We start from the raw sequence: 16,021 nt of genomic DNA, 5'->3' as shown, positions 1-16,021 counted from the left end.
AAAGTGGTTCAAATATGACCCGTTATACGCGTGTTTTTTCTGACGGACCAGAATAAACAAATAAAATGAAAATAAAAAATGAACTGAAATCCATCAGCCTCAGGGTTGCTGTCCAGGATTATTTTTACATTGCCTTTAATAACTGCATAACATAATTTCCATGACTGTCATATTTTGACAAACTACCATCTCGTCATGGGTCATTTTACTTTAGCAGGAGGTCTTTTAGTATCTAAAACTTAATGTCTAATGATTCTCTCTTGATGTCTGCTCTGATGACATGTTGTTTTGGCAATGGTGTATTTTCAACAACTCATTTCTGGGACTTGATGGTGTGAGGCTCTACTTTTTACTTTCCCTCTAACTCTTTTACGTGTTTGTTTTTAGTAATAGTTTCAAGTATATTTTGAGGGATTTTTGCCTTGATTGCAGATGCAGTGAGAAAGAGACAGGAAATGTGGGAAGGGAGCAGGACAATGACATGCAGTACATGTACCAACCGGCCGGGATTTGAACCAGAGATTCTGTTTAGAGCACTAATGCCCATTTGGTATGCACCTTAAGCATTCAGCTTTGGGGGCGCCTCCACAGAATATTTATACGGACTCACAAAATTTATTCAAAATTATTTTAGACAACAGTATAAAAATGTTCTTCCATAAGGCCTGAGGTGTGTCTGTCTTTCCTTTGCTCACCATACACACACACACACACACACACACAGTTTCTGTAACAAAAACACAAGAGTAGAGACACATCTGACCATAAAGCAATACACCTCAATGTATTACTTGGCAATAACATAACACTACAAAATATCAGGTGCAAAAGAACTACTGCCTTCACGCTGAGAACTCTTTAGACCAGCAGGTGCCATTCGTGAAGCTTTTAGACATGAAACCAATTTTCAACACAACTGGAAGGCGAGTTTAAACGCTTCAAGTGTGGCTTGTTTGCCCATCACTGCAGACACAGATCTCCTCCCCATTGCATCACTCTAACAACACAGTGGAGGTACTGAACTGGTGCAGTCCCTCTTTTTCTGCTCTGACTACACCATTTCTTTATCTGTATCTTTTTAGCGACAAACATTTCTTCTTTTCTCCCCTTTCGATTCAGGGCATCAGTGTTAATTTGTTGAGTGGGCTTAAAATGAAAGAAGTAACTTGGCATGTAACATGTGATTGTAAATGATGACTAAGGACGATGACAGGTCACAAATGAAGTCATCTAGACTCGTAGGTGTAGTGCCGCCGGGGTGTGGCAAAACAGCGCTGCGCCACTTTTTTTCTCCAAGCGAGGAAATAAAATGTTCATGGTTCTCTTGATCTGGTTGATATTCATTTAAATGTTTTAAGTACTTGTAGATGGTCAAAGTTTTCGTATTGACATTTAAGGTGTACTGATGAATCACAACATAAACTTGAAGCCTTGTTTTGATCCGCCACCATTTGACCTGTTGAAGTAGTAAATTAGAAAGTTAAAAAATTCCAATATTGATATATAACGTATGACGAAGATATAGAATTCAACATTAAACTTTGCCATCCAAAAAGGCATCAGTGCCTTGAACTTCAATCGCAATGTAATAACTATAAATAACAATAAAACCAATTGATTTAAATGAGAGGACTAAAACAGGTGTGAGTATAATTCAGTGCAGTTCAACAGCACCACAAATTACAGCCTCCAAATTGATCATTAAAATAAATGAGCACCTCTCAAGCCGATTGAACAACAACTGAACGTTACAATCCTTATGAAGGCAGCATGTATTGCTCTGATGTGGTATTTTACTTTATGCTTCACCTGCCAGGGGTCATAATTGTATGACTGATGGGTGTATGTGTATGTATGTTTCTCTTTATGTTGTCCTTACAAGACTGTGTAGACCTGTGCGCGTGCGCGCGTATTGTGTTGACATGAGTGCATGTCATCTCGTATGAGTGTGCATGACAGCGATGTCATCCGCTCCTTCATATGTAATTCGTGTCATTGCTGCTGCCCCACTGTGACTGCAGGAGCTTAAGGCAGCAGCTGTTCTCTGCTGCTACGACTGTGGCGGCTGCATCACATTTCTGTCCCTGTCAGTGCCGTCTCTCCTCGTCCGTCACACCCCGTTCGGACGGACGCTCGGAGATGTTTGGGCTACAATCATCCGACATTGCGCGCAGAAATGATTGAGTCATCAGGTCTTCAGCTGTGCAGATCAGCTAATTCTAATTCAAGGTTGGTCCGGCTCTTTAAATATTAACCTATTATCGGTAGCCTCGCTTCACCTTCTCATTCAGCAGCCCAAAAGTCATTAATCAGAACACATCACATGCCCAGCAGAGCTCCACATTAATTGTGTTGAAATAATGAATGACCATGCTTCAATTTCTCCAAGTGAACCCAATTAATAAAACACTCAGATCTGACATTGCCATTTGGTGATAATCAAAATGGGAGATGAACTATAAAAATACAAGTTATATTTTACTGCAGTAAATTGGAGCTGCATTGAAGTTAATATGGTCGGTGATACGCTGGGGAAGTTACAGGCTAATAACTCTACAAAGGAGACGTTTTCACTCAAACTGTTCACTTGTGTTCCAACCAAGCAGAAACCAGCAGTGACGTCACCCGTTGGTTTGTGAACAGCCGTTATGAAGGCTCAACTTCGGATATCGGCCGGCGCCACCTTCTAGTTCGGAGCAGTTTGGAACCAGAAGTGAGAACGGTGGATTTGACTGATCTGATTGGAAACCCCCAAGATACTACGCCCCTCCCACCGATAGCCGTAACCTGACTGCACCACAGGCCCGTCCATCAAACAGACATGCCCCCAAAAACACAGATTTTGAGGCTTATTCTCGAATTAATGACGAGATTATTTTCAGATGGGCCGCCAGACAACTAATCAGAAGGAGAGACTTTAGCTAGCAACACCAAAATAACTTGTGGAAAAAAAATATTGCATTATAATTTTAAAAGACAATTTGAATTGGTGGAGGCATTATTTAGCCAACCTCTAGTGGCCCTAGGTGATATTGCAGCTCAGGGCCATAAGCTATGTCCACTTTTATATACAGTCAACAGTTGCAACACCACAGTCATCATTGATCTAAATTAGCTTTTTTCAACAACACTAGGGGGGCATATCCTTGTACATTAATGTTTATAAATTCATTAATAGCCTTAGACCGGAAATAAGCCACGGTGATCTGGATGTTTTTGATTACTCGGAGGTTACTCGTTCCAGGCAGACTTTTCCTGCTCGTAACAGCTCTAAACTACCCGCAAACCCTTATCCCGCTTTTAGATAAATTACCGCCACCTTCTAATGGGAGCAACACATTACACACAGACGCCGGAAAAAAACGAGCGACATAAGAAAGGACGATAGTCACATATAATAACAGATTTATTTCGAATATTATATTCGAATATTTAAAGTCTCTAGCAACGTTTTACAAGAGTGGTGAAGTTGGTGGTGCTATCCCCATATTTGATGGCATTTTTCAGTTTTGTGACAAGAAAGGAGCAGAGCTAGAGTGAGAAAGAAAAACTGTATTAAACCAGAAAATTAACAGGCAAGACCAGTGGACAAGTCCATGAAAAGAGATCAAACAAAACTGTTAATCTATGTAGCACTCGAGTAAAGTCCTATAGAAACGTCTATACATCACAACAACAGGCTCTAGCAAGCTCATCCCTTCTTGAGAAGTAAAGTTTGTTTGTTCTAAACTATTTTCTCTTTCATAAACAAATTTCATTGAGGGGGAGTCAATGTGACAGTGACACACATGTAACCAAAAATTCATCCAGACTGCTTTTGTCAATATTTGGGATTCTGTGATTTTTGTTTTTTTTTATATATATATTTCTCTTGAAAGTAATTTCTGACAAAGTTTCCAAGAAAAGATCATGTAATTACAGACTACTCAAAGCAACAAGACTTTGAAAGGAGCCTTCCTTTCTTCAAAGAAGAAATATGAAAATAATAAGTCAATTGATAAAAAATAGAATGAAGGTCTGTGTCTTGAATTAAAGAGCTGTCGTCATCTTAAAATGGACATTTTCTATCTTTGGCTGTTCTTGGTCTAAAAATACATCTTTTCTAAGAAATCACAAGGTTACTAAAGGCTCTTACTTGGCTCTGATTGGCTTAAAGTTGTGTTTGCCATCAGCAAGAAAAGCGAAACAATAAGCAAAGGCCAAGCAATGGATTTCAAAAGTTTGTTTTCCAAAAGTTACAGGCATGTGCAGCAGAGGACCCCTGATTGATCAATCCTCCATGATACGCTTTAGTTGCACTTAGCCCAGACTAATTTCCTCTGTCGTGTTTTCTATTCATCAACCAGCCGTTGCTCTCAGCAGCAATCATGCAATTATCTAGGCCACTCAAAAGACTGGTGTAGGCAAAGTTGAACAACAAGTATGAGTCACCTCAGGTAGCATCCAAATGCTTCTACACACTTGTCAGCTCTCAGCCAAGTATTTGTGCCCTCAACACCACTGCTATGATATGTGACTCTTCTGTGGGTTGAAAGCCATTTTGTTCCATGTTGTCTACTCTCTGTTACTGTACTGTAAAATAATTGTTTGCATACAATACTTAAATAGTCACGATTCCAAACATGAGAACAAAGCAATTCCAGTATTTTCTTCCGCATTGTCTTTACAGTTTATACCTTCAGGGACTCAAATGCTGGCTTGTCCTTAAAAAAGCGACCAAGAACAGCAGTTGTAAACATATGAGCAGCATCTGATATATTCATTGTTGACATATCCCCAAAAAATAAAGACTATTTTTATGTTCTTCTTCAGATATACAGAACGTATTTATGTTTTAAAGGTCCCACGATGGGGTTCTTACCAGCAGGGGCATGGCCAGGTCAGCAAAGTAAACAAAGGCCGCCCCGAGTGTGAATCCCACAGCCACAGGCACGAAAGCAAAAGAGCCGTACTTCCCAGAATCCTCCGCCATGTCGATCGCCGGCGCAAGCAGTGACCAGTAGGAAGCAGCCAACATCACCTGAGATACACAAGAAGAGGGGGATGGAGGGTAGTTTTAAAAAGATGAAGCTTACACAAACTTTCAGACAGTTAGGTTTAAAGGTTCTAACTAGTGGCAAAAAGTCTTGTGCACCATAGTAGTGTTATCTGATGTGCATTCAGACACAGATAGAAACAATATGTCACCATTAATTTATATTATGAACAAGGGGATATTGTAAACGAGCTCCTTTAAATAGAAATACTCCAAATGAGTCTCATTGAAGTAGTAGAATTAATGCATTATGTAGGCGTAACAGCAATGTAATCATTTGGACTCAAGAGCCACTTGTGAGACCAGAATTGCTTTTAAGTGGCACATTCAGGTGATCCTTAGTTTGTTGTCATTTTGACTGATAAGTGTGTTGATATTTGTTTTGTTTTATTGAGAGACATTTCTTAGTTTGGATTGTTACTAAAATTGTTGGATGTGTAACCATGATATCACACTTCTGGTTAGTTACACCACAACACGTGGTCTAGTCCGTTTATGTGGGCTTATTATTGTGTAACAAGCTAATAAAATTATCAAATAAAATATATGTGAAAAAACTGGGTGAAAAGTTTGGTTTTGGATTTATATTCATTCATCATAGTAATGATGGTACGCGACAACTGCAACTAATTTTAATAACCGCAGAGGTTATTAATGACCTGCATTGGCGAGGTTGTGGCTCAGATGGTAGAGTGGGTTGCCCACTAATTGGAAGGTTGGTGGTTTGATCCCCAGCTCCTGTCCACATGCCTAAGTGTCCTTGGGCGAGACACTGAACCCTGAGGTGCTCCCGATGGCATACCGTCGGTGTGTGAATGTATGTGAATGTACTCCTGATGGCGGGCACCTTGCATGGCAGCTCAGTCTCATTAGTGTGTGAATGTGTGTATGAATGGGTGAATGGAAAACCATATAAAAGCACTTTCAGACTGATGAGGTGATAAAGTGCTACACAAGTGCAGACCATTTACCATTATTATACTGATAAGATGTTCTTGTCATTATTAACATCAATCTTACGTACTGCTGCAATACCCAGTAAGATAATTATTCAATATTATTCATAATATTATAATATATTATATATAATATTATTATTGTTATTCAATACATATTTAATTAAATTCATTTTAAGAAAAAGAAAATTACATCACACAAATCTTTAGTTTTAATGCAGTTTAGAGGGGGAGAGCGCTACCCTGGTTATTTTCCAATGACCAGAACATTTCATTCAGATTAAAGGAACGGGCACTTGGTTGGTTCAAAGCATATCTATCAGATGCATCCCAATTTGTCCATTTAAACAATGGATCTTTTACACACACAAAGGTTAGTTACGGAGTTTCACAAGGTTCTGTAATGGGTCCAATATTTTTCACGTGATACATGCTTCTCTTAGACAATGTCATTCGGAAACATTGCATACATTTTTATTTGTATGCAGCTGACACTCAGTTATGTATTTCTATAAAACTGCACAAAGCAAATGAGTTGAGGAAACTTTAACTATGTCTAAAAGACATAAAGGCCTGGATGACCAGTAGTTGTTTACTTATGAATCCAAATATAACGTTTCTAAAGTTGTTTTTCCTTCAACCCACACATCAAGCAAGTATCTAGGACTGCTTCCTTTCATTTACACATTATTAATAAAATCAGGAACATTCTGTCTCAGTGCAATGAGCAGGAACACATCTGTCTTTTAATTACTTTCAGACTAAACTATTATAATTCTTTGTATTTAGGATGTCCTGGAGGCTCTCTGAAAATCCCCCCGCAGGTTCCGAATGCTGCTGCAAGAGTACTAACAGGAATTGTCAAGGAACATCATATTTCACTCATTTTAGCTTCCCTTCATTAGCTCCCTAAACTTACAATAAAAATCAAAATTTTGCTACTGACATACAAATCCCTTAATAGTCAAGCTACATCTTGTATGAAAGATCTCTGGGTACTTGATCATCCCAACAGAACACTATAATCCCAGAATGCAGGTTGCTTATGGCTCCCAGTTTGGGTTCAAATGGCAAACACGCTTGCTACGTTCAAGTTTAAGCTTAAAACTTGCCTTTTTGATAAAGTACAATTAGGGCAAGCTAAAGTAGCAGCCCTTGTAGCATTCCCACGCAATGCTCTCTCTTGCTGTCCGTGCATGTGCCACTCCTGCATGCTGTTTTAACATTTCCCTTAACAGTGATATTTCAACATTGCTAATTTACGGTGTTTTTCTATTGTTCTATCCACTGCAATTGTTTAGTGCATAATTAAGTCCCTTAGTTGTACACTTGTTGGTATTTCTTTAACATTGATATTCTAATATGGTTGTTTTGTGTCTGTAAATTGAGTTGAATTAAATAAAAGTGACTGGATCTCAATGACTACGGCAAACCGAAAGCCTTTCTGATTTAAAAAAACAAAAAACAAACATGCTTTAATTTGAAAAGTCTTTTGAGGTTCCCCATGTTTGAAAACTGCATGTGCATGCGTCCATGTTTGGATATGTGTGCCATGTCTGAGTGTGCAAGTGTCCAGTGTATTCAGTATCCTCTTAGGTAATTCACCCTGAAAGCATCTTTCACTCCAATGCATAGTCTGTTTGTATTAGCTGTCAAAGTCCAAAGAGAGATGGGAGGGTTTAGAATCTTTTAAAAGCCTAGCGTGTCTTTTCAAGTTACATGTTTGCACACAAAGTATCCACATCTGCAATTGTTTATCACTGAAAGGCTGCTACATGCCCATTTGTATTTAGTTTGTGTTCACGCAGCTCCTCTCATATCGGCTTAGTGCATTTCTCGTGTTGTTATTATGTCAAAGTATGAGCCTGTAGTCAGCCCTGCCAATCAAAAGTAATGGAAGCACACTGTTAGCATCAAAACGTATCAGCTTTGTATAATAAAGCAAACATTGATTGCAACTAATTTGGTTTGGCTTAGAGTAGAACTGGGCACTCAAAACTCTACAGTTTTCTGTCTTCTTTGTTTTAAATTGTAAAAGATATGGCAGCAATCAAACCCTCACCATGGTTGTAGCAGACAAATGATCATTGCTCTACTTTCTAAAAGGATCCCATCCTGTTTTCCATCTACAATAAAATCTGATACTCCCAAACAGAATGTTTTAGCCATTTTTAACCCAGTGTATCTTCATGCCACTTTCACGTTGGCAGTCCAAAATAATTTACACCAAATTTCGCAGTTTACATGACATGAATGTCACATATTGTGACTGTATCTGCTTTCAAACTTGAGCCCCAGTTGGCTGTGTAATGCAGTAACCAAAAAAAGGGAACGCAGTTAGATGGCTAGAAGCAGAAAGCTGGATTCAAAAGAACATCCACTTCATTTATTTGTATTTATGGCAACAAAAGTACAGCAGAGATCAAAGAGAAGCCAGACAAATTTAATGAGAATTTGAGCTATGAATCAAGTGGTGAGCTAAATGCGTTTATAAAAAATTACAAGGTATTTTTCTGGGAACAGTCTGTATTATTATTAAAATAAAACTGCATAACAAAGCAGCGAAGAAGATTAGAGCAGCAACAAAGATCATTGATGCAAACAGACCTGCTGCAATCCGAAACTTTAAACTCATATCTCCATTTCAACCTTCTGGGTAAAACGAGTTGGTGTTCATCAAACTTAACTTTATCCTGATGTTTGAAGGGCAGTTCTGGCTGTCCTCCAATGCTTGTGTCATGACTTTCTAATTCCCACAATCCCACCCGAGTGTGACAGACAGAACTATTTCAGTCTACCTTTTCCCAGCTCGTTAAATGTCACGACGTTGCACTTTCCTGCTCTAATTGGAAACCTAAAGTGCCAATGAATAATTTTTGACATGAACTGAATCATGTCTTAACTCATCTCATCCTGAATGAAAGTAGTTCTGTGTCTTTTTAAGGCCACTATAAAAGATTTTCAAATTTCTCACACTTACACAAATCGAATGTGTAAGTAAAAACATGAACTAACAATGCAATTATTTGGATTGCAAACAAATTATCTCTTACAATTTTGTTGATTTCAGTCACAAACTTCTGAATTTTGTTCATGAAGATAGCCTTGCATTTTTGAAAGTCAAAACTTTTGGTTGCAAGTTGAATTTGATGTAGTGGGAGGAATCCACAACAATCGGTGGATTTCAATAGTGTGGCTATACATACTCAATTCCACCCTACATCCAGGTCAAGTCTAAAGAGTCCAAAGTGGCCAAAAGAAGCCAGTGGCACCGAAAAACAAAAGTGCAAAATACTTTTTGGTTAGTGTTATGGAGAAAGCAATGGGAGGGAAAACGGTTTTAAGAGAGCACCTGAAACTTTCAAATGTATTCGTTTGGCCTGGAACATGTCTTACCACGTTCAAAAGCGACAGAATCTCTGTGTATTCTGTCAGAAATCTGTATTACAATTAGATTTGTTATGCTACTGCATTTTTTTTTTGTATCGTTTTGAATTTTCACAGATATTTCCCTGCAAAATGTTTTCAGTTACATTCATGTAACTGACTGTGTGGCTGCTTTAGTGTAAGAGGCTGACAAATTTCATAGAGTTGCTCGGTGAGGCATGACTTTTAGTTTGAAAAAGGTTTCGATTCACCGAGAAGCCGCAGGTTATTCCAACATCTTCAATTCATGACACCTGTGCATATTCGTTTGACCATGACACAAGGCTGAAAAATGCTTCTCTTGCAAAAGCATGTTTCAGTCTTGTGCCATGTATTGAACTGAATATCCATGTTTCCGGGGAACCAATCAATACATCAATGGATTTTTCTGATTGGCAAAACATTTACCAGAGAGAAAGGAATTTGTCAGTGAAACTGATTAATGTGGCCTTTGATATGAATTAAATCTTAAAATACTGTTCAAAGCAAAATGCTGGATTAATGGTAGCATTAGTTTTAGATGTGTATAATTATCATAGAAAAAGCAGCCTGATTGAAAACTGCAAAGCAGGTTCACTTTTCATCCTGTTCCTCTTCAAGTAGCTTCCAATCAGAGTAGGTTCTTTCACCCAAGCAATGTCGTTGGTCAAACCCAGCAGCTGGTTCCAAAGGTTTTTGTTGCTATTCAGGCTCAGGTGTTAACTTGAAAACTTGTTAGAGTTTGTTTTCTTTCACAACTTGACCTCGTGCCTAACTGCAACTGCTTACTTTTATGGCACTAACCAAATTGCTTTGGTACATTCTAGTATTAAAAGTTGCCTTGTCATTTGGAAAAAGAAATTAAAAACAACCCACAAATACAATTTCCTGTTATAACGCAACTTTTTCTTCATTTATGCAGGATTATCAGCATCAAGTGAGCCTCTGTTTGGGCAGCCCACCCATGTAAATAAAATCACTGGGTTTTACCCGAGGTAAAAATTACGTTAGGACATCTTATTTTACTCTTTTCAAATATTTTTTTGGGCCAAATTTTCATCTACGTTGCATGTATTGCAGTAACTGGAGGCTTCTCAGCCGGCTAGCAAGCAACTAGTAGTAGCATGTGAAGTATTTACCATCCAGTGATACCTTATGTGAAGCGCTTAAGAAATGTCTGTTAATTGTAGCAGAAAACAACCCGTGTTACGCTCTCCCCCTCTAAACTGCATGAAAACTAGAGATTTGTGCTGTGATGTACAACTAAGTTTTCTTTTTCTGAAAATAGATTTTCAATGATACATTGGTATAAAAGTGTCATTAACATACTGCTATTGGTCCGGCGACAAAGGATGGGGAGCAAACAGACAAATGGTTTTCTCTTTCAAAGTATTAGTCATCAGGCATTACATGAAATCCCCTAATTTGCTTTTTTGATTGAATTCAACCAATACAACTGTCACAAAAGATTTCCATTTCCCCACTAATTCCACTTCCACCACAAATAGTACCAATTACTGAAAGAGGCAAGGGAAATAAAATTAATCACGGTATAGGTAATTACAATAATTATAATAATTCATGATAATTATTTTTGCTTTAGGGAACTGATTGAAAAATCTCTTCACAAACCTCACAAACAAGCCCTAATTTGCAACAAAGGAGTGTTTGCAGTACAGGTTCTCTTTAATACCGTCTACTAAATAGTACATTGCTCTTGCTACCTTTTTCAGCATATTGGGGAAAGGAATCCTGCTCGGGTTTGTACAGACAGTCAAAAACTATTGTGTGACTCAAACTGCATGGTTTAAGACTTATAATATTTTGTGCTGCTCGCTTCCCAGTTTAAAAAAAAAAAGATGCAAAAAAACTCTCTGGGACACAAAGAATGGTTTAATAACAATACGGTTGCATGTCTCATTTCACAACTGTGGTTAGCTGTAATATACAGGATTCAAAGAGTAATAGGCGGTTCAACATGTTGGCTGCTCCAAATGACAGACAGAACACATTTAAAAATTTTAATTTTAATATTAAAAAATACTTCACTTAACCTCACACAGAACACTCAAATCATCTTGGGTGATCTGTAATACCAGAGGGCAAAAACAGATAAGGAATATAATTTTGCTGAACCCAGCTTCCTCTAACATAGCTCTTGTTGACTGCTATTTAAGAAGGGATGGATTTAGATGGTGATAATAGACTGAGGATTTCAGTGTCAATAAGTAATTATCCAGAAACGCACCTGAGATACAACCCGGGAAAAATAAATCCACCTGTGTTTTTACATCTGTACCTTTCTGTGACTTTCAGCAACGTACTTTTTGTTCTTTCTTTCTCTCTTGTTCCGCTCTCTGATTTGCACTTGCAGCAAACCCCAGATCCATTTCAGAGTCTCTTCTCTCACACATAAAATCTATTCATGAGCATCTCAAGGCTATTTGAAACATCTGTCCAACACCTAATTACTACTTTCCATCTTATCTCACTCACGGCAAAATGCTAAGCTTTTTGAAGCTTGTTTTAGGCAGTCTGCTTCAGAAATATCCCTATTGTCATACAAGGTGCATACAAAAGTAGAGCAGGAATTCATGAATTTGTATGTACTTCAGGGAGCACTGCACTTTCAAAATGTGACAAATGTCATTGTTTGTCATTAATTTTTGTATTCTGACATTGCTCTAAACAAACTGTGGGTGAACTGTGTTAAACTCTTTCACTTTCATCGCCTAAGGCTCAAATTTTGTTACACTGTTCAGCTATGACATACAATGAAAATGAGACCCAAAATCACAGAGGAAAGCCTGCTAGAGGCTTAGCTGATGGAGTGGCAGTGTCTAGACAGAAATATATCAACAAGCATTGGACTGATTAACAGGAAATGATGTGCAAACTAGGCCTGCATGACACAAGGAAAATCAGCAATATGCTATAATATTGTTCAATTTTGTAATGATTATATGGTTGGTGATAATCATATTAATGTGGAACAGTGCATTGCATATTAGTTACACAGTTCTATGTATTTCTGCTTGATAAAGGTACACAGTTAACATAGACCAAATATATGAAACTAAACAGAGCATTGATGGTATGGCCAATGTATTCAGGGCTCCATGTGATTGGTCAAATGTTCACATGATGAGTGTCAATGCAAGTTAATACAAGTATTTGTCTTTTCAAGCACAATTCAGGCGGTCCTCTGCAATGTGCAAATGAAAATACTATTTCTTGATTAGCACTGGTTCAAACATTCATTCTTTCCAGAAGATGCAACATACCAACTTTGGTGATCTCTATTGCCACAATGACGATGATTTTTTCCAACAATTGGTTGGGTCGCAACAAATTTTTGTGCAGACATTCATAGTTTCTAGGTGATGTATCCTACTAACATTGGTGATTCCATGACTTTTCACATAGCACCACCATGAGGTTGACGTGTGTCAACCACGTGTGTGGTTCTAAATAAAACCAGTGGATCTATTGTCATGAAACTTGGCACAGACATTCATTTTCTCCACAGGGTGAATTATCATAACTTTTGTTATCAGGTCTAAATTCTAATTTGTCCAATTTTGCAAAAACCTGCAAAACTAGTAACATTCTCTTCAGATGCGTACTTCCTCCACCAGCTGAAGAAATCCAACCTGCCTTAAGTAATGATGGTGCACATCTACTCAGTCATCGCCGAGTCCATCCTCACTTTCAACTTAATCATCTGAGGTGCTCATGCCACGGCCGGAGGCCGAGGATGAGGGCAGGCTGCAGCGCATCACTCACTCGGCTGAGAGGGCGATTGGCTGCAGCCATCCATCCCACCAGGACATGCGTGCCTCCAGGACACTAACGCGAGCAGAAAACATTGTGGCCAACCCCTCTCCAAAACTGACAGACATTTTTTCAATCACTCCACTACAGCAAGAGGCCGAGGTCTATCTTGACCAAAATCTCACACCACAATAGCAATTTGTTCCAGACATCAGCTGGACCCATCAAAATTGTCCCCCAGTGGAATAGACTCTACCTTACTCGTACACAAGTACACACTTGTGCTACACATCACTTTTAGGGGAAATCTATAATCTTTCATCACACATCTGTGAACTCATCACAACTGACACAGCGTGTTAAATTCACATGAACATTAGTCTTTGTATTACACTTGCACATAATCTTTACATGGTGTACATTTGCCTCTTTACTGTAAAATTTGATTTATATATACCATCTTTTGTGTCAGCTGCATATTCTTCACTGTTTTTTTCTCTTTCCCTTTAGTTTTTGATTGGCATGTACCACTACACCAAAACAAAATCCTCGTACTGTATATGAAAACTATTTTTGCATTAAATCTGATGATCTACACTATCATCATAGTGTCAAGGTGGACACTCAGTGTCGCCAATTCAGTATCTCACCAAATTGGATAATATAGTTACAATCTGTTCCTCTGCTCCTGAGTTATGGTGTTGAATAATGGCCAGAAATACATTTTGTCTGAAATTCTGTCAAAATTAGCCAATGAAATCTTCAGTCGTGGCCAAAAACGTGGTTTGTGGGGTGACAGTAACTTTGACCTTTGACCTCCAACATCTAAACACCTTAAATTCATGTGAGCATTTGTATCCATTTCGAAAAAAAATTCCTTCATGGTATTTCTGAAATGTAGGTTCAAGAAAATGGGACAGACAGACATATGGATGGACAGAAAACTCGAAAGCATAATACCTTTGCCCAGTAGTCTCCTTGGTCAGATTTACCTCACAATGTCAGAGCCAATGACTGTCGCAATGAACTGTGCACACAGATGCAGTGAATTGAATACAGATTGACGGGAACCACAGAACAAGTAGGAAGCAAAAATGCTTAATATGTTTCTAGAATCAATGTTAAGGCCAATGACGAAGAAGACATCCGTTAATACAGCCAAAAGTTTAAGGTTGCCTCTTGCCCAAGGACAATGCCTCATCTGATGTCATAATTCTACCATATCTGTGTAAATAATAAACTCTTTTAGGTCAGCATATCAGCTCCTTTTCAGTCTAATGACAGGAGATAAGGAGTCGTTTTCAAAATGTATCTTTCCAAGTACTGCTCACAGAATTATCAATATGTAGTCTATGATGCCCTACAAAAGGCACCAATAACCATTTTTACATTAATTGAATAATTTTTAGATAAGCAGAAGTACAGACATCATCGAGTAGCTACATTCAGTATTTTTGGGAGAAAGGGGCGCACTACGACCGGGCCAAGCTTGGCAGATGTTGGTGGACTTTGGAAAGCATTTGGTTTCCCCTATGAGAAATAATAACAATTACACTCCAGCCACATATTGTAATGTGCAGCAGGGAAAATGGTCCATTGAATTTATCATCCCTGGAAAACAGCATGACTACAGACCAAGGGAGGAAATGCTTCAAATATATGAACGGCAGTCAAAAAGTTCAGAGATAGCACCAGGACGTGCACACAGCCGGGGAAAGCGATAACCTTTCTGAGTAAGTATTCTAAGTTGTCATTTGATAAACATCAGCACCCGAGTTACACGTGTTTTTGTGAACATTGGCATGTGCCTCTCTGAGGGTCGTTTTGCCATCAATCGGAAACCTCCACCTATACATGGTTGAGGCTGTCGCAAGCCCAGACTTTTAAAACAACAATACTAACACACTTAAAATACACCTACTATAGAAGCTGCCAAGAAATGAATAAACAACCAAGTAAAACCCTTTTAAGACACTAAATATGATGTTCCCTTTCTAGCTACTTATAGTGCGCATTTAGAAAGGATTCAGACTTTAAAATTCTGTTCCTCTCACCAATCGACTATCAATATCCCCAAATGACAAAGCAAAAACAAGATTCAAGGATTTTTTTTTTTTTTGCTAATTTATTTAAAAGCAAAAACTAAAATATTCCATTGAATTCAGACCCTTTCCTCAGAACTGAGTTTAAACACCTCCGGCAGTGTTTACAGCCTCGAGTCTTCTTGGATATGACAAATCATGCTCACCTAGATTTGGGGATTTTCCACACTTCTTCTCTGCAGGTCCTCTGAAGCTGTTAGATTGCATGGAGACTGTCAGTGTGCAGTCCAAACATATGGATATTAAAACATCAGATTAACCCTGAATTTAAAAAAGCTTTTAATAACTTGAACAATTAATGAAACAGCAAAATAGTAGACAAAATGTTTCTGAGTGATTCAGCCCCACATTTAAATCTCTAGTGTTGTAAAGATTACTGACAGACTTCTAACCAGCAGACATTCATCACGTGGATGACAAGTCTCCTTAAATAAACAGTGAGGAATCTTAATCTTGTCATCTCACAATCTGACGCAAACTAAATTAAAGGTCAGATTTAGAGGAAGAGCACATACACAAAGTAACCTTGATGATTTCTGTCCCTCTGCTGAGCAACGTACTAAAGAAAACAGCGAGCTTTTGGTGATTTATTGCCTCTTAAATGCTCGAGTTCTTCCACTTTTTGAAATAACGTGGTATTTTTTCACCTACAGTGGTTCGTGGCTCATCTAATCACAGCCTGTGGCAAATAGAAATAGTGTGATTGATATGATAAGAGACAGGCATACAATAACTCAACCGCTGCGCTA

At 38.3% G+C, this 16,021-nt stretch overlaps 1 protein-coding gene across 2 annotated transcripts in view; it reads right to left on the bottom strand.

Annotated features, from left to right (window-relative positions):
- The window catches only part of LOC138202276 (zinc transporter ZIP11-like), a 129,658-nt gene that overhangs the window by 96,939 nt on the left and 16,698 nt on the right, over positions 1 to 16,021 (bottom strand). For both annotated transcript variants that reach the window (XM_069156155.1, XM_069156157.1), the window contains one exon: positions 4,862 to 5,020. In XM_069156155.1, the coding sequence (XP_069012256.1) occupies positions 4,862 to 5,020 (159 nt within the window). The remainder of the gene's footprint in view (positions 1 to 4,861; positions 5,021 to 16,021) is intronic.

This window comes from Embiotoca jacksoni, unplaced genomic scaffold (assembly GCF_022577435.1).
Source record: "Embiotoca jacksoni isolate LCO1_2020_lvr unplaced genomic scaffold, fEmbJac1.0.p SCAF_20, whole genome shotgun sequence".
Classification (NCBI taxonomy): domain Eukaryota; kingdom Metazoa; phylum Chordata; class Actinopteri; family Embiotocidae; genus Embiotoca; species Embiotoca jacksoni.
The sequence above is the reverse complement of the archived record's forward strand: the minus strand, read 5'-3'. Positions and strand labels throughout refer to the sequence as shown.